The sequence below is a fragment of the Vidua chalybeata genome, chromosome 1 (assembly GCF_026979565.1).
Source record: "Vidua chalybeata isolate OUT-0048 chromosome 1, bVidCha1 merged haplotype, whole genome shotgun sequence".
NCBI lineage: Eukaryota > Metazoa > Chordata > Aves > Passeriformes > Viduidae > Vidua > Vidua chalybeata.
The window spans coordinates 37563339-37582560 of record NC_071530.1 but is presented as its reverse complement, the minus strand read 5'-3'; the positions used below and the strand labels follow the sequence as shown (position 1 = coordinate 37582560).

At 37.2% G+C, this 19222-nt stretch overlaps 1 protein-coding gene across 3 annotated transcripts in view; it reads left to right on the top strand.

Annotated features, from left to right (window-relative positions):
• ZNF385D (zinc finger protein 385D) overlaps positions 1 to 19222 on the top strand; it is a 416850-nt gene that overhangs the window by 240551 nt on the left and 157077 nt on the right. The window contains exon 1 of one of the 3 annotated variants that reach the window (XM_053953604.1): positions 13291 to 13514. The exons of the other annotated variants lie outside the window; for them this stretch is intronic. Within the exon in view, the coding sequence (XP_053809579.1) occupies positions 13493 to 13514 (22 nt within the window). The 5' untranslated portion in view covers positions 13291 to 13492. Of the gene's footprint in view, positions 1 to 13290; positions 13515 to 19222 lie in introns of those variants that run through there. 3 annotated transcript variants of the gene reach the window in all.

Sequence of the window (19222 nt, the reverse complement as noted above, 5' to 3'; positions counted from 1 at the left end):
TGAGAAAGATCAATAAATGCTATATGCAGCAGAATAAAGTTATCAAAATTTAAATATTTTAAGCAAAATAGAATTTAACAATTTCCAAGATAAGCTATTCCCTCAAAATACACTGAAGACATTTTCTAGTTTACATAATGTAATTAAATTTAAGCCTGAAAAATTCAAATTCCTCCCAAAGACATTATTGGCAAGGTGATTTAGTGTGCTGATAAGGATGGAAGTGTAGCAAGTGTGAAGGCAACAGGAGTTTTATAAAATTGCATTTGAAAGCTGACAACAATTGCTTGTAAGATTTTTTTTTAATTACTCAATAGTTTCATAGTGAACAGACCTTTATCTTTATTAGCAGCACAACCCTGTTCCTGACACAATTTGGGTCAAGTTCACCCCACTGTAACTTTGATAGTCTTACAAAATCTATATGTGGAGAAAATGACCCATTTTTGTCTTGTGAACATGGTATAAGGAAAATCTGAGTCAGTGTTTTCTTACAAATAATAAACTATTTTGTGTATATTCTTTCAGCATTAAGAGGGATTAGTACAGGTTTTATATACACTTCCTCACAGTTGTTTTTTTCCATGTGATGGGAGATGTTGTGAGCTGAATGCTGCTGTAGAGCCAAGAACTCCAGGGATTCAGCCTTTTTTCTTTCACTAACTAATCCCTCTTATTATATTTTAAGCCCACATTTCATCTACAAAACAGGGGTATACTATTTCCTATCTTATAAAATCATCTAGTAGAAACTGCAACAGCTCTTGCAAAAATATTAATATTGTATCATAAATCCTAATGTCCTTTCATCCTTTTATATTATGAGTGCCTCAAGTCTGGTAAATTAGGACTTCATCAGTCAGGTTATAGAAAGATTAATTCTGTGAAGCATATCTTGACACTGGTGGGGGGAGCATCTCAAAAGGTGACAATATTTTACTGGTGATGAGTGAGGGTCATTTACCTTGCTCAATTGAAAGGGTCTCTAGCTAGGATTAAAAAGGGAGAGAGCTATTTGTATAGTGATGCTTCCCACTGGAGGAGCTTTACAGTCACTGTCCCTCTTTAAAGGATTTATTTGTTCTATAAGAACATCATGGTGTGACCCCAGAATGACAGTGAAATGCTATTTATGGTATTTAGCTAGTCATCAAAACTGACTAATTATCCCTCTCGTAATGTACATGCTCTGATGACTCATGTAATATGCCTTTATTATCTCATAATTTGGCTTTTCTGATGCATCCAAAAATATGTACATATGTGTAGTAGTAGTACTAAACATCTGCCTTTCTTAAAGTTCTGTAAATTACATATTTTGCAATTTTTAGGTAAAAACTATTTCAACTCCTGTGATGCCCCCCTTCCAAGTGATAGGTGTTTCTTGTTCAGTCAGTCTTGCATCTGTCATTTCAGAAAATCTCCTGGAAGGTTTGAATACACATTAGTCAAGGAAGGAAGATCAAAGGCTAATCCATTTGTAGCCTCTCAGATCTGACCTTCCCTTAGAAAATATTCAATGAAAAGTTTAAAATGACTCTTTACAAAAGGGCAAAAGACTATAGCAGAAAAATATGAAATATTAAGTATGAGCAACAGCAGGACTAAACCACCAGTTCATCTGTTTCTGAACTTGAAAATCAGATTAATTAATCACATAACATGCAAAGAAAAATCTGTTTCTTTGAGTTTGCTATTTGACTGTTGCTATACATTTTTTTATAACTTTTGTCTAAAGAAACCCTGAATATATTAATGATAAAATACCTTGAAGCCTCGAAACTGTGCATTTTTTGTGATTATTACTTCCAACTTATCTGAAGCTCTAAGTTTCTGGATTTTATGTTGAAATCTATCTAACTACAACGAAAAGTTAATAATTAATAATTCTTTTTTAAAATATCAGTATATTGTGATTCCCTTTACTGAGACACCTGAGAATAACTCACACTCCCATTTTATTGCTTATAAAAAAAATTTCAATTAGCAGGAAGTTGTCCATCAATCTTGTGATGCATTTTCTCAGTTAAAAATTTTATTTTAATAGTGAGCTTGCATTTTTTTAACTCTGGGAAAAAAACCAAACAGTTACCTAATAAATAGCTTACATCTATGTTGGGGACAGTTTTAATTGTCTTGATTCAGACCAAGGCATTTTCTTTTGGTCTTTGGTGAAACATTGATGTAAGACACCTAACCTGAAGATTGTCTTTTATTGTTTACTCTGGTGGAGTCATAATTTAAAACATTCATAGAATCAGACAGGAGTTGATAAAATCACAATCTTATTAAAATACTCAGTAGGTGTCTAGGACACAGTAGTCTCAGTTCCTGTAGTGACTAGGTGATGATGAGAGGTAAAGCACATACTGTGGAACTGAGGGTAGTAATCCTTGCATAAGGGGAACAAGACTTATATAGCCTGCAGAATTGCTGGCTAACTCTATCTGGAGCTAATCTTCCCATCTGCCAGGTGGTTTCACTGGACCTTTATCCACAGGAAGACCATCTCAGAGGACCCTAACTAAAACCATGGTTCACTCTTACCCTATGCTTTGTTTGAGATATTCAATTAAAATAGGTTCCTAGCCTGGCCAGAACAGCTATGATACCCAGAAGACAGAGCAATAGCTACTCATGACATTTTTTTATGCTGAGCAGCAATGAGCATGAACCCACTATGACTTTACTAAGAGCAATTCCTAATGCTTACAAATAATAAGTTGTTATTATTATAAAAAATAATATTATTTATAATATTATATATTTATATCCTATATTATATAAATATTACTATTATTTATAATAATAATGAAATAAAAATAAAATATCCAGCATTATAATAAAATACAATGCTGAAATGTTCAGCATTATAATTCAACTTCCTCCTTCTAATCAAATGTCTCTGGCATACTGAATAGGAAGTAAAAAGTAACACAATAGCTTGCAAACTTTATCATTCCTAATTCTACCCTTTGATTGGCTTCATATCCAATGATGAAAAATAAATCACCTTGTTGAGGAGGAACGAGTAAGAAAAAAATGAGGAAACTGGAATCCTAGTGTGGCTTTTGACCTGTGCAGCAAGTTAATTATACACTTGAGAAAGCATCTAGCATTGTCATGTTACGCTGCATGCATTTGTGTGTGCACAAGGCTGGATATAAATACGTGTGTATATTAGCATGCATATATGCTTTATGCAACAGTGCACTACCTCGTGCTCGGTACTTCCTGAATTTGTTCTTAAAGTCATTGGTTTTAAAGGATGAAAGTTAAGATGGAGCATGGCCCAGTGGATTTTAATGTATAGACAGTTACTCTTGGTAAAAATAATTACTTAATTAAATGCTCTGGTGGACAGTGATTAAGGAAGGAAGTGGTAGATAAGTGATGAAAAGTGTATCAGTACAAAAGTATCAGAAACTTAGAGAACATGATAAAATAACTTTAGTGGGATTAAATAGGCTCTGCAGATTTCTGCATTACATGGTTTTACTGAGGCCTTCTGTTTCTTGCACTATTTTCCATGAAAGCTTTTCTGTCAATGATGCAGTTTTCCATTGCACAAAACTAAACTGCCAAATAAATGCAACCCTCAGATGAATTAGAAGTCACTTTTACATTGCAGTCAACTCTGTCTGAGCAGTCAGAACATAAATGTTCACAAAATGACAATCACTTTCTTATATACAGAGAAAATAGAGGATCTGCAGAAGTGAGCTTCGAAGTCCAGTACACCATCCTGCATCTTCTGCTCTGCTGTCTGCACACCCTTCCTCAGGCTGAGCAGAGATACAGACCCCTACAGCCAGCTCTTCCTCCATTAACACTTCCAGGCTATTATAGTATTGTAATAGCACAGTCCTCCTACATAAGATGGATCCATAGACAGTCAGTACACTTGGAACAGTTGTCTCATCTAGAGACTAAAGAGATGTGGCTGGGGCTTTCAAACCTAGCTGAAATTCTTTCAGCTGTAATGCTCTGTAGAAATATGAAGTGAAGCTATGAGATACATCTTCATCTGTTGTATTCTGTTCATCTCTGTAGTGCAGAGAAGAAAAAAATGTTTGATGGCTTAGACCAGAATTTTCTGTCTCTACATACATGTTTAGATACCTAGAGTAACTAGGCTTATTGTAAGTGTTACTGAGCAGCAAATTAAAAAATCACTGAATTATCTAAAAATAGCCACAACACTCTATTTAGGCTGTTGAATTTCAAAATTATTAATTTTCTAAGTATATTGGTATAAATAAATTGTGAAGTGTTTGTATTGAGACAGACCCTGAAAAGTGCATGTTAAAGAGGGTATATGGCTTTGGGATACAATGTTTTGTTCAGCTGGGGGAAACAGAATTACTTATAGGCTGCTATTATGGCAGGGTGTTTTCAAATCTTATAATTTAATTCAGTGGTATGGTAGATCAGAAGGAATCTGTACAGAAAGAGATGTAACAAGAAAGGAGCCGATACAGACAGGAGTTTTTTGCTGTACATGACATTCTAAATTAGAGTGGCAGAAGTCTCTATCAATAAGATCAAAAGGTGGGAACAGAGATGAAAACACTCCTTTTACTGTTGTTTGTTATAAAGTTAGGATTGTATTTGAACACTATTGGCAGAACATTAAGAAGCAGTTACACCCTTCCATTTCCCCCGTGAAAAGAGTATTGGAGCATTTGAAATGAGAAGAAATAAATAGATTCTGGATGATTTTTAACATTCTTTTCCTGATCACTATTAACACTAAATGCCTATATCATCTAACAGCAACTTTGTGACATTCTCCCATTTTTTTTCTTAAAGGTAAGCATGAATACTTTAAGTTCAAATATTTAAAGTTAAAATACAGGGATTTTAGCATACTGTGATTATTGTAGGATGAGAGCTTGGTCATTCAAGAGTTGTACTTTTTTCTGTGCCTGACATTTTTGATCTTTGATTTTTTTTGCACAGATTGAAATATTGAAACAATCTGGGGTCATGTAAGAGCCCAGGAAATTTCCCTACTCACTGAGAAAGCTAATTTATAATTAATTCCTTAGGAGATAATTCAATTCTTCTTGAATAAATTATATGCTTGTTTCAGTTGCAGGTGTTTCTCATGTTCTGTTCTTAAGTGCTGCTTAGTGTTGGTGAGTGCAGTTGTTAGTTGCTGTGGTGATCCCAGATGGAGCTGAATTTCAGTGGGTATGGGTGATCTGCAGGGGTCCCAGATTGTTTAAGGGATTTGGAAACCTTGGCTGGGATTCAGCTGGCAGAGTGTGTATGTATATGAATGTGTGTCTGTCTGTGGGTATCTTTGAGCGAGCTAGATGTCTAAGCTCTCCTTTGGATTGGTGAAAATCCAGTCAATATAGTTAATGGAGCTTGGAGAGCTGCTTGGCCACCCAAAGCTGTTGTCTATTTCCAGATGTAATAAGTAACTCTTCTGACTTCGTTGACTGCATCAGTTTGATTTGCTTTGACTGTGGTGGGAAATTTAACATCCAGATTGCAGGTACACACACACAAATAGACACATAAAACCTGAAGTGTCAGTCTCTGAGTCAGAGTGAGATATTGCTGATATTTTCACTTCATGGCAATTTGTTTCTTGCACTCTGCTGTGGAACTTGCATATGTGGAATTACAAAATGCTTACACCTGGACAGGCCTATCAAATTCAATGCTGCTGTGAATAAATCTAATACAGATTTTTAAAAACAATCTCATAAAAAGTTGAATACTGTGCTATAACTTGCATCCTTTTATAGCCTCAAATTAGTGTCTTGCCTGCTGCCATTGTGTCTTCTCCCCTTTCTGACTTGCATTTCCTTTGATAGTTTTAGCTAAAACAGCTTTCCCTTGAATATGAAAGAGGAATTCAAATGCAGCAATAGAGTTTTCTATGAGGTTAGTTTAACTGTTTTTATGCCACTGGAAATGAAATTTCTTCCTGTCAGATTACAATTTATCATGAGATGAGTTGCCTCAGGAGGTGTCTGTAGCACTGGCTACTTTAGTTGAGGTGCTGTCTCTTAAGGTAATTAAAGCAGGACGTGCCTTATGCTCCTGCCTCTTCTTAGTTGCAAATGTGGTGCTGGCACCTTGCAATTGCTTTGAGTGCTGCTGCAAAGTATCTCAGTTCCCCAGAGCAGGAGAGAAGTTGTAATGTTGTGCAGCTGGCAGTGCTTGTGTCTCTTCCTGGCTGTAGGTCTATGCTTCAGCCTCCCTCCCACTGATGGATCCAGAATAAAAAGCAAACTGCTTTGCACCCATTCACACTAGGACTGCACATGCTGGCATTTTCCTCTTGCAGTTAAGTACTTAAACCACAGCTCAATGCCTTCATAAGCACTGGGAAACCTAAAATCATACTGCATTGCTACATTTTTTTCCCTTTCCTTCTTTGAACAGCTATATACAGTATCAAAAAAATGAAGGAATGTTTTTTTGTGCTTGTGTATCTTGAAATACTTCCATTTAGGTACTTAAGGGTATGGAAAGGGATTTTTAAAAATATTCTATAGGAGCAAACAGAATACAAATAAAATTGGTTGCAGATTTTGTGTTTCAAGATATTTTATTTCTTATAGGAAAATTAGAAGAAGAAATGTTGGGGAAGAAAAGAGCTAAAAAAGCCTTCGGAGGAAAATTGATGCTGCCGTTATTTTACTAGGGGTCACTAAATGACTAAAAAAGTTGTTTCATGTTCAGAAAATGGCAAGCTTCAACTAAGTCTTTCCTGGTTCAGCCACAAAATTAGCAGAGCATCTAGAATTTAAAACACAGCTTGGAACAAAATTATAAAAGAGGAATGAAATGCTAATCAATATAAATTAGAAGTAAGAAGTATGGAAAAATTACTGGGAAAACCAGAAGCAGGAAATGAAAATTCTGTGGTTGGCAAGGCAAAAGACAAAAAGGTTTTAGTGTCTTAATAGCAAAAGTCCTAATCATATAAGCCACTAGATGGAGATAGTAAGATTGTTACGAGTGATTTGAAAGCACCATAAGTGGTGAAAAAAAATTTTTATCCTGAAAAATGCTTGATGCAGTCTCCATGTGATGAGCATGCTAAGGCACCTTCCAAAAGGCCCGGAGGAAAGAAAGGAGGATGTAAAGCAGCAGCTGCTTGGACTAAAGACTATTTAAAATCAATAGTCCTGAACAATTTGCACACAACAGTCCTAAATGATCTGTTTAGGAAATCTCCAGTTCTTTGGTGCAGCTTGTTAAAGGAAAAAAAAAAAAGAACACTCAACAACTCAAAACCAAACAAGCAACAAAAAACCCCACCCAACAACCCACCACCCCTCCAAAAAAAGTCCCCCAAACGAAGTCCAAACAACCATCCCACCAAAAAACATAGGCTGATACCTGTGCAATAATCACTTTTTATAATTCTAAACTAAATTAGGTGATCTCTAATTAATAATATAGTAAAATTTTATTTTAGTTTAATCAAACACAGTTAAAGCAGGCAGAATGAATCTATGAGTTCACTATATACTATCTAGTTTTTTACTTGAGACTTATAAGTTGATTGATAAAAATTATTATAGAAATAGTGCATAGTTTTGGCCATTTGATGGTGTAATCGGAAATGTAAAATGCATCCATTCATAGATGAACAGATGCATCCTGTAAATCAGAGTGCAAAAATAAAAACTGAGTATGAAATCTGTACAAAACTTTTTAGTATAACATCTGGATTTCTAAATTTAAGTTTTTAAATTGTGAGAATACAATGTCTGGATTTGGTGATGAGTCTACAAGGTATGTTGCAAAATTATAGAGTGTTGGAAAGATGGACAGAAAAAGTGAAATATTAGTTAATCATTCACCTCACAAGAGGTGGTGATGAATTGTCTGCTTGTGATATGCTCAAACCCCATGTGTTAGAGAAATTGTTCTGAAAGGAGTACAGAAATAAAAGGGGGAGAGGGAGAAAGAAAGGATTATGGAGGTTGGACATTGTGTTGTCATCAATTCCAGTTTTCATTTTTGAGTGAAAAAAATTACATTTTCTGTGTGGGTGTGTTTGAAAATATATTTGACATGCATTCAGACAAGCTTCTTGGTCTTGTCTGCTTTTAAGACCATATTTCTATTTAAAATTATTATTAATATACATAGTCAAAGAAGCTTCTGCACCAGTTGTGTATTCATTCACATTTATTAAGTTAAATCTTGTCCCATGCTTAGGAGCAGAAGATGACAGGAGTGGGCATTTAGTGAAACAATTAGCAGCAGCAGTGCCCAAAATGTGGGTTTGGTTTTATGTTGGCTACATTCTGCTTTTTTGTTTAATAACTATCCATGCCTATGGGAAGGAAATTCAGAAGAATATGACCTTTCAATTGCTACATGTTATCTGTGTTCAAACTACAAAATACCAGAAGTACTAGCTTTAAGCTTAGAAAAAAGCATATTGTTCTATTTATATTTCTTAAGCTGTGTATGTGGAAAATCCCAGTTGCTTAAAAAGAGCAATGCTGTAAGTACTCTTACTGAACTGATAAAGTCTGCTTGGCAAAGCTTTGTAAAGGCTCTCAAAATCAAAAGTGAGCCTGTTTACCTCTTGAAAATGTTTTATAGGAGGTTCTGGTTAGCCATTTCCAATAGAGAAAGGAGCAGTTGATCAGATAGCAGCTAAACTAATGAAAAGCATCATGGAAGTGACAGGAAGATTAATTAAGTTCCTCCAGTTGTATTCACGTGTTGTGGTACAGAGTTCCTTCGGGTACTGCTGCAGTTAAATGGTATTCATGGTGACAAATATTGCACATTTCCAGAAGTGACACATCTGAGTCAAGGGTAAAAAACACATTCGGTAGTTTTAGCCCGTGAAGAATGTTCAAAACCAAAGATGAGCCTCTGTGGTTGTTTAAAATACACAAATGTAACTTGCTTCTTCCCTTCTTATCCTTTAGTGTAACCTCAGGAGATTGGTAATGAATCACAAAATCTGCATTATTGTGTAGTGTGTCTTAAACTGCTCCAGATGGCTTCAAAATAAAAACAAACCAAACTTCTAGCTGATGTACTTAGTATATTTGATTTGAGGCACAAAAATATGTGCGCTTGGAAACATTTTCAATTACTTTTGGAGGTTTACAAAGCTGTGGCTTGTTTGCTGTTCTTGCTTTCTGCACTGTGGTCACTAATAGGAATGAAATAACTTCAGTACATAAATTTCCAAATTATGTGGAAATTCTAGACCCACTTTACTTGCAAGAATCTTTTAGTTTTGGGATGCATTTGATGAATTAATAGGCCAAGTGAGATTTGGATTGTTTCTCCCATTTTATTTTCAGAAATGAATGTTTCCACAATAATTTTTTGCTCTTAGTGGCTGTCTCTGTACAGTAGACAAAATTTATTTTAGGAAAATCTGAAAACCTCTGAGATATATGAGGTCTAGGACCCTATTATACAGGATGCATAGACTTAAAATGTAGTGTGACTAGTGTATTTGTTGACTATTATTACACTTCTGCTAGCAAAGAGTTCCTCAATCTGCTTCTGCACTTGCAAGAGATGATCTGTGTCAGCCTCACTAACTGACATTCATCAAAGTCAATTGGTAAGAGTTTGGGTATAAATCTAATATTAGTTGCCTCCTGGGAGAGTTCAAGACTGGAAGAGGGTTTTCCAGGAATCCTAGGGAGTTAACTGGGTGCATTAATATTAAATATTAATTAGTCTCTGCAACAGACTTGCCTGTGAATGGCTTTGATACTTACTATGGAGGCATTGTGTAAATCAGTGAATAGATAAAAATTGGTAGAAAGCACAGAACAGAGGAGCTACTTCATGAAGTTGGCCCTCTGTCTCTAGATCAAGTCAGGTGTGGGGAATAATGTGTAGCTTTCCCAGGTCTGGAGAAATGTAGGGTATATGCTGTACTTCTGGGCCATGTGTGCTATGTGCTTTTTGTTTATTCCAAGGAGGAGATGTCTTGTGAGTTGTTCTGAATTTTGAAAATCTGCCCTTTGTGGCAAAACTTTTACCAAGGTGAGAAAGGGCAGAAGAACTCAAGGTGGAGATGCTATTATGAAAAAAGAAACAGGTTGTTGGAAAAGAGGATTTCAGGGAGTAGAAGTTGCTTCTTTTATTAGAAATAAGAATGAGGGCTAGGTGGTTTAGGAGAACTTATGTTTATGCTGTTGTTGAATCACAAGAGTTTGGGAGTTTTGTTTTTATAAGTGAACCATGCATGAAAATATGATAATTTTGCAGTTGACTGGTATCTGTAGCAGAGTTAAATGCTGGTTAACCTGTGCCTGCTTGTTGATGGTTGGAGAGTTTGCACCATGGGCTGACATCATGGACTAATTTGCTCATTCATTCTGCATGATCCTGCATGCACAGGCTGGGTCTACTCAAATCTCCAGGCACACATAAGTGTTTGCTGCTCCTGCCTGTACTTCCCTACAGCTGTTCTCAGCAGAATCCTCAATGCTTGCATTAAAACACCAGCCATTTGAGATTGCAATTACTAAACTATATCTTGCTTTCACTGACGGTGACAATATCCCATTCAGAGAATAAAATTTATTTTTTCTTGCTTGAAACCCTACTTCTTTTTGCAGCATATTAGTGTTGTATGTGTGTAAGTGAAAGCAGAGTTTGTCATAGAGTATGTGAATTTTGGCTGTGAAAGCTTTCCAGTGATTTTCCCCTCCTACCTTGCCTTCTGTAGTTAAAATGAAAATAAATTGTTCTTGTTTCAGTTTCTTTGGTTACTTTAATTGCATACTTACTCTCAGAACACAAATAAGACACAATAAGGAGGAGGAAGGTTGTCCTTCTTGTTTTACACCCTAGAAGGCAAAACAAAACTGGAGGTTACATTCAGAACCAAATAGTGGAAGACATGTCAGCCAGAACATGTGGCACTTTGGTGTCTGGGGATCTGACCTGACATCAGATACCACTGAACTAGCACAGGTATTGTAGCACAACAGCATTTCAAGAAGGGGTGTTTAAAGGCAGCATGGTCCTTGCCTGAGCACTAATAGCACATCTACACAAACATGAGCCTTCTGTACCCATGGCATGAATTAGGAGGCATATTGGCTTGGTGGAACGTTGAGACCAGAGGTAGCCTATATCTTGCAGTTTGACTCCTGGCAGAATAACCCCCATTCTTTTTTTTCTGTGATAGGGTAAATGCAGCTTAACAGGCAATGCTGTGCCTGGGTGCAGACTGTCTTAAAGGACGTCACGCAGTGCCTCTGCAAAAGCACTTCATAGCTGGAAAAGGAGCTGAAGGATTTCACAGAGAATTGATTCTCTGAGCTTTTACCCTCCGTGAAGGGAGAGGAGAGAACGCTTGTGTTGTGGAAGGCTCCTGATAGTAGCTTATACCTACTGCTCAGAGAACATCAGAGTGTTTCAGCTGAGATATTTTAAACCAGTCTTTGAGGATGGTATTTTCCCTTTTAGCGAGGTGTCCTTCCCTGTATTTTAGAAGAGAATGAGCATTGTAATGATGAAATAAAGGAAAGGAATGTGCTGTGAATACCCTCTGTTACTTGCTGTCCACACTATGTAGTTGAAACATAGGCCATGATTTCTAGACAGCGTTTTTTTTTTTTCTCCAGGGATTTTTAGACGGCATTTCTTCACTGTGATTTAAGATCTGCTTAACTTACATTGTTGGTCAGTTTGACCCACACAAGAAGATTTGATCTTCCTCCCTTGTGCACTGTGGCCTCAGAGTGCACTCCTGCACTGTGTGCTTTTCAGTCGTGAAGCAAAGCTTATTTTGAAGTTTATGTGTACCGTGGATCTCTTGTTTCAGGGCTTGCCTCTTGCTAGGGGCAGTTGAAATAAGAAAGGGCACTGAGAAAGGCTAGGTATCAGAAATGAATAGCTGTGGGACTGCCAGTGAGGGACAGGACTGAAATTGGTGCCCCAGTTCCCCGTCAGTGTTTAATCTCAGTAACATTCATGCAGGTGGCATGAAACCTCGTGAGGGCAATGCTGCAGAGGACTCTTGCTGAGAGATGCATAGCAGCACTGTACACCAGGGCTCTTACCTCTGCTGCTGCAACTGGAGTATTCCTTGGCTGCTGTGCTGCTGTGATAATTTTGCCCAAAGTGATTGGACCTCATGAAATAGTACTTATTGTGTGGTGGTTTTACAAATAAGAAGTGGAGCTTTAAATGAATTATACCTGTCATCCTCTTTCCTGTAGAATGAAAGCATTCATCCCATTAGATCCTATTATAATGAAATAAACGCTTCAGCATACTGTCCATTACTTTTTACCTTTATTTAGTATAAGTGTATTATCACTGATACATGCCAGACTGACAGCAGGAAACCAATGTCCTCTATTGATTCAGAGAAGAGACATGTGTGCATAAATACAGACCGCATTGTCTTCACCACACTGCCACACTGTGTGTTGTCGGCTCCATCCCGAGGCACTACCATGTACATGGTGGACAGTATTTTGGTGTTTCTTTGGTCTCTCTTCCTCTGAAGCTGCTACTGGTTCATATAGCATCAGGGATTGTGTGGGGACATATTTACAACAAACTTAGACCACTCCATTTGCCACAGAACAATAAATTACCTACCAGCTGCTAATGACTTATCAACCTGGGCCAGAAAGCAACTAGAGACCTGGAGGGTAAAAGGTTATAAACTCCATTACAGATCCTCATTGTCATATGTCTCCTGTCCTCATGCGTTATTATTCAGGTGAAGAAATTGTAGTTTAAAAAATCAGTTCAGCTGTATTGAAATTAAACTACCTATATGCCAGTTGCTTTTTAAAAATAGAAACAGACTTGTTTTTGTCTAACGTTGGGTTTGAAATTGTTTATTGAAGTGGAACTACTGATTTAAAAAAAAAAAAAAAGTCTTAAGGGTACATGATCTTGCAAAGTGCCAGGCATCTTTATCTTCTATGGAAGTTGGGGTATTGAGGCACTCAAGGCTTCTCCTGGAGCCTGCCCTTCAAAGAAAAATACACTAACAATATGCGCTTTGTCTTTCCCATCTATTATGTAATTGAGCACGTTATGTCACTAAACGCATTTACTGCCAAGGAAAAAAAAAAAAAAAGCCCATAAAATTTTAGAACGGCTTAATTTTTTTTTTTTTTTTTTTTGTCCAAACCAGAGTTAGGTTAGCCAGGATATAAGAGCATGTCGTTGTGAACCCGTTAAAGAAAAGATCTGTTTGTAGTACTCTTAGTCCTGATGTCACAGGCACAGCAAGGACATCAGAAGGAGGAGTCAGATTACAGTAAGAATGGGCAGTGCAGCATGCAGCCGGAGTAAACGCTAAATCAGACAGGGATTGTATCAGGGATAAGACTGCCTGCAAAGCGCTCATCCTGAGGAGGCACACTGCTCTCTCATGCTTCTCGTGCTGGGAAATTTCCACATAATGTAGAATGAAAAAGCTCTGTTTTACATGTCAACCCTGTGCAGGAGCTAATGCTGAATACACAGCCGTGGGATCCTGACTGCATGATTAATGAGAAACATAATGTATTTTGGTAAGTGTTAACCGTGATGTAATTCTGCTTCTGCTCACATTATCAATAGGAGTGATTATTACAGATTTCGTATTCAAGAACATTTTGTGCTGGCATGCACCTAAAACTGACAACTGGGGAATCCTGCCGGCTGTGCAGTTTGAAAGGATTCCATTGTCTGGGAAATTTTCTGTTTGAGTGGGCTACTGCGTAGTTCTAGCGCTTTGAAAAACAAGCTAGATTAGATGAACTCGTGCTAGGTTTGTTTTAAATGAACATGTGTTTCGTCTGCTGAGAGGGGATGAGAAATGCTTGTGAGGCATGGGAAGTTTTAGACGAACTTAATGTAATGGACGAGCTGCTACTGCGCTGTCAGCACTGGGGAGGCACAGTGAACCTCAGTATTTCATTCAGCTTTTAGTTTGAAGAATTCCAAGGTATAAAGGGGAAACAATGTTTTATTTGCAGTGCTGCGATTGTCGAGTTCTCTGCATTGTGCACATCACCGGTGTGGAGTTGGCTCCTAGCATGCCACAAAATGCATGTTATTTTAAGCCTTTAGGGGTCTTGGAGCTGTTAAATATTTGTGCAGAGTTTAGTTTTGTTGCTTGACAGAAATCTTCCTTCAGCTTACAGCTGAGCTGGCTGCATACCCTAAAAACATGCTGGAGTGTAGAGCTATGTCTGAGCAATGTAGTGCTGCAGTACTGGGCTGGGATGTACGATTGCAATATAATGCTGCAAGTTAGTGCTGTTAAAAAGCAAAGAAAAATAAAATAGAGAATTTGGTGGGTGTGATGGAAAAAATGCTATTCTTGGCTGCTTGAAATCTCATCTAGTCTCACTGTTAATTTATAGCAGCATAGTACTTAGAATGAACAGAGAGCAGGGAGTTGAAGGATTTCTGGGACATTCAGCAGCTTTCTCAGTTTCATTAAATATTGAATCAGGAGTTCACTTCAAGCTTTAAGGGAAGAACTTTTGTAGTATTCTCAGCTCTGTCAAAAAAGTACTATGCCTTGTGCCATGCTAAACACTATCTTCTTATTTTCATAAAATTAAAGACTATGCATGTGTATGTGATTTGTCTTTAACAGTGAAATACATTATGGAAGCCGATAGATTTAGATGTAAACTGTCTTAGCAGAAAAAAACATACACATTGAGTTGTCAGAACTGTTCAGAGTCCCTTTCAAAGATAAATTTTCAATATTTTAGCTTTACTACATTTTCAAAAGACTGAGGAAGAATAGGCAAGCAGTATGGTTTTAGGTTTGAGCAATTTGGATTAAGTCTCTTCACCATTAAAAAAGCCAGGTTAATTTGCTTTTCATTTCTTTCCAGTATTTTTCTACCTTTAATAGCATTGCAAGTGCAAGATGGTTTTTGTTTGGTTGGTTGGGTTTTTTTAACAATCAGTTTTTCTTGTGTGGGATTAGAAGCTGCACCTTTCTGAAGTTATAGAGTTATGTTATTAGGTATATGTTAGCTGAATGGTATTTAATTTTTTAATTTTTGTCCTGTCTGTAATGTTCAGAAACATGTAATGGTGATCAAACTTTTTTTGGTGTTACTTTGAAAAAAATATGCACTTATTTGTTTTCTGGTGCAACACAAGTTTTTAAATGGGAAAAAACTGTATTGTGCTTTGTAGGAAATTTCACTGAGAGCAGAGCTGAAAGTTTCTGCTAGGCAAGTTCTCTGTCTGCTGTGTTCAGTTTGAAGTTTCCTTCAATATTAATGAATGCTCTTGTTCCTGTCTTTTGCATAAGAAAGCATGAGCTGGGGGATGATGTTTACCTGTGGTTATTCTGGGTATTTTCTTTTTATTCTGGGTATTTTCTTGCACTGTCAGTAAGAAACCAGAACATCTGTAATCTCACCTCTCCCTGTTACTGCACAAAGCAGTATTGCACTGAGCCAGATGAAATCTTGACTGTGTACATCGCGCACCTACTTTGATTTCAAATTGCTACAGCCACCACATAGACAATATTGGAATTTTATTTTTTCTAAGGAAAAAAAAAATACTTTCCTTTAAATATTAATAAAGAATTCTTCAGGTTTTTGGGGGGAGCTTGGATTTTTTTTTTAATCCATACGTGCAACTGTTGGGCCACGTAATTATAGAAAGGGAAGAAAAGGAAAGCATTTTTCTGTATGTTTCTTTGCATCTTGTTTGCTTTTCTGGGCCTTCTTGTCGAATTGCTGCTGATGTAAGGTGGCATAATGGGAATGCGTGTGTGCAGCATTAAGGTTGAAATAAATACTGAAAATTACCATGGAAAGTAAGACCTAGCCCTCTAACAGTATTATTGTTATAGAGCAAGTGTTAATGGGTGAAGGGAGTTTTTTAACTATCAGAGAGAGAAGTTGCTAAATTCAGGAATTTGTCATCATGTTTCTCTCCCTCTTTAAGGCTGTAACCTCCAGGAAGATATTCTACCTTTATCTTACATCCTACATTTATTTTACATCCTATGTTTATTTTACTATTTAAGCTGATCGTTCAAATAATTAAGCTCATTGTAACCCTTCTAAATTCATGAGCCATTCTTTTACAGTGCAATTGAATTGTGATGTAGTTTTTTCAAGAACTGCTAATTTTCACTCACCGTGCTGTGCTTTTGAGTTTGTTGTTTGGTCACCGTGGATACATTTGTTACTGATTGTATTGATTTTGCATTCATCATTTCAAGTTGAATAGGAATATGGGATTGTAATAATAATAGTAATAAAAATCCTGCAAAATGATGTAGTATGTTTATGGAGTAAGCCAAATGCCAGTGAATATAATACATTTCTGTTAAGTGTTATCATACGGAGATGTTTTGTGCTCAAGAACATACAAACGTACCTCAGAGCAACTTTTGCCTGTATTTATTGCCAAGTTAATAATTTAGTATAAGATAAAAGTCAGCTGTGACCCTTCTCAGCCATTCCCAGAGGAGGAATGGTGGGTGGCTCTCAGTGCCACAGCGCTGATGTTGCACGCTGATGAGAGAGAGCCTCCCCTAGCCCTACTCAGCATGAAGGCTCTGCTGTGGCTAATGGCCAGACCTGCACCTCTACCTTAAAAGGCCCCACTGGCCACTGTCACCTTGGCTTGGCTGCCTCGGCTTGGCTTGGCTTGGCCACCTCGCCATGACTGCGCCTTCCTGAGCCTGGCAGCGCGGGATCTGGCTTGTCCTGGAGCGCAGTGGCCCCGTGGCCACCCTTGTGGCTGGGGTGGCCAGTGTGGTCAGGGCAGGTGGGAAGTGCTCGTGGCCAGGGGAAGGGGCAGAGCTGCTGCTGTGGAGCTGGAGGGAACGCCGCAGTGATATTGCGGTTCTGGGACAGTGAGCACGGGTCCTGAGGGCTCGGGGAACCCAGCTGGAACTTAGAGCAAAGTGAATCCTTCACCCCTGGCAACAAAAAAAAAAAAAAAAATCACTGCCCCCATACTTTGGTCTTACTAAAGCACAACTCAAAGAAACTCTAAAATTAAAATTTACAAAGAAAAGGGAGAGGGAAAAAGGAGAATATTGTACCTTTCTTTTTTCTTTTTTTTCCCTCTTCCCTCCCTGCCTCTTCTGAACCTATTACTGTTTTAAGTAAGTTCTGTTCTCAATGTTTCACATTATACAGGAAATTAATATATTGGCATGGAAATAACTGTATATAACATTAAGGGAAACAAACAAATAATTTTACCTGAAAATGCCATAACATTTCTGTTTGTATGGTGGCTGTTTTAATCTTTAGGGGTTTTTTTTCAGTCAATTGCAGAATGTAGTAGTTCATCTGCATACATGCTACTATTCTGAATATCACTTTTTATTTCTGGAACACTTTCTTTAAGAAATTCATGTGGGATGAGTCATGGAATAAAAAGAATATGCTCCCCCCGCCCCCCCCCCGCCCCGAATCTCATCACCTCTTTAAAGAAAACACACATTGTACAAGCCAACTGACCAACTGCTGAAACAGGGCTTTTTTTTTTTTTTTTTTGTTTCGATGAAAATATTTGATTGTTACTGGTTTGTTTTAAGGAGGTTATATTTCCTTCTAGGTTAGATACAGTGGAGGCCTTTAGCACCATTTATGTTTTCATTTAAGTCAGGATGAATCGGTGTTGATAAGGCTGTTCTTTTAAAACGTTTTGAGAAGCACAGATACTGGATTACTAACTGTGTTTTATCACCAGCCATCTGCAATAAGAAAGTGTAGTTAATATATAATGGATGCTGTGTGTGACAGAAGAATTTAGCTGAGCAAGCCAATGTATAGGATCTTGAAAACTGCAGGAGCCTGATGTTTATATTTGGAACATTACAGACTCCTGGGCAGGGAAGTTCATATCTTGAAGCACTGAATAATCTTTAATGCATATATACATAATAACAATTTTTAAAAATCCTGTTTGAACTTACAGAAACTGCTTTGTGCTGGATTACACCCTTTTAGTTTCTGTTACAGAAACTGTTCATTTGAAATGCCTCAAAATATATCCAGTATGTTGCCTTAAATAAAAGGTCCTTTTGCCATTTCACAGACAAAAAAAAAAAAAAACAAAAAACAACAACAACAACAACAAAAAAAACAACAAAACAAAACAAACAAACAAAGTAATTCCAAGTGTGACTTTTCTTGTGGGTGACAGAATTACTCCAAACCCAAAATTGGAATCAATGGCTTCCTGCTTAATTAGAGAAGATTAGATCACAGTTGCTTCAGCTGAAGGTCCTTTAACAAAGTGTGTGTGCGCTCACGTGCTCATGTGAATGTGTGTCTGTGCATATTTTAACTGGCATGATTGTAGAATCTAATCCTGCATTCCTTCCCAACAAATGTCTTTCTTCTGTTAAAAATGAAATTAAGAAGAAACCAGATCTTTAAAATTTTCATTCTGATATCGTGCATCTGTTTTCTTTTTTTTTTCCTAAAGGCAACACATAAATTTTGCAAAGTACTTTCAAATAATGAAAGCCTTTGACTGTATTTATATTAGAGTCATATGGCTGATACGTCTCTGTGCCTTTGTGCAGATATCCTTCCATGTTATTTTGATTTTGTTTCATAAGCTCGTGGCAATTCTAGAAATTCTTGCAATTACAAAAATGTTAATCGGGTTACAGGAAACCCTTTAAAGATTTTGCCTCTCATTGCACTAAAGAAGATGGTGGTATTTGAAAAAGGAGAAATATATTTGGACTGGGAAAAGGAAATATTTCAATTTGCCATTAGATCGTGAAAAGTTCTTGAAATACAATAGAGGTCATAAGGGCTTCCATTTTTAAAAAGGAGATATTATGTGTAATATACTGCAAAGATTAGTTTTGCAGCTGAAATTGCATAGATGATTGACAACATTCAGAGACAATGCAGCAAAAGACAGAAATACCAAAGCTTGAAGTGGCCGAGATTGCACTTGAATTAAATTGCTGTGGATGAAAGTGGAAAGAAGTTTTCCTCTATTGTAGGGTAAGCCATTATATGGCAAAACCACATTCTGTAGGTCAGCCTGTATGCTCAGTTATTTTAGTAGCACTTCTTTGAGAAATCTACTTAGAGGTAAAAAATCTAATACACGAAGCTGCATTACTGACTCATACGCTCATATGCTTAGACCTTCTTGCTCATTTTGTTGACCACTTCCTGCAGCTCAACAGTCTCATGCTCACAATCATGTTCCTCTTAGCCATTTTTTTTTCTGTGTACATATTCACCATAAAGTGTTTCTGCAATCT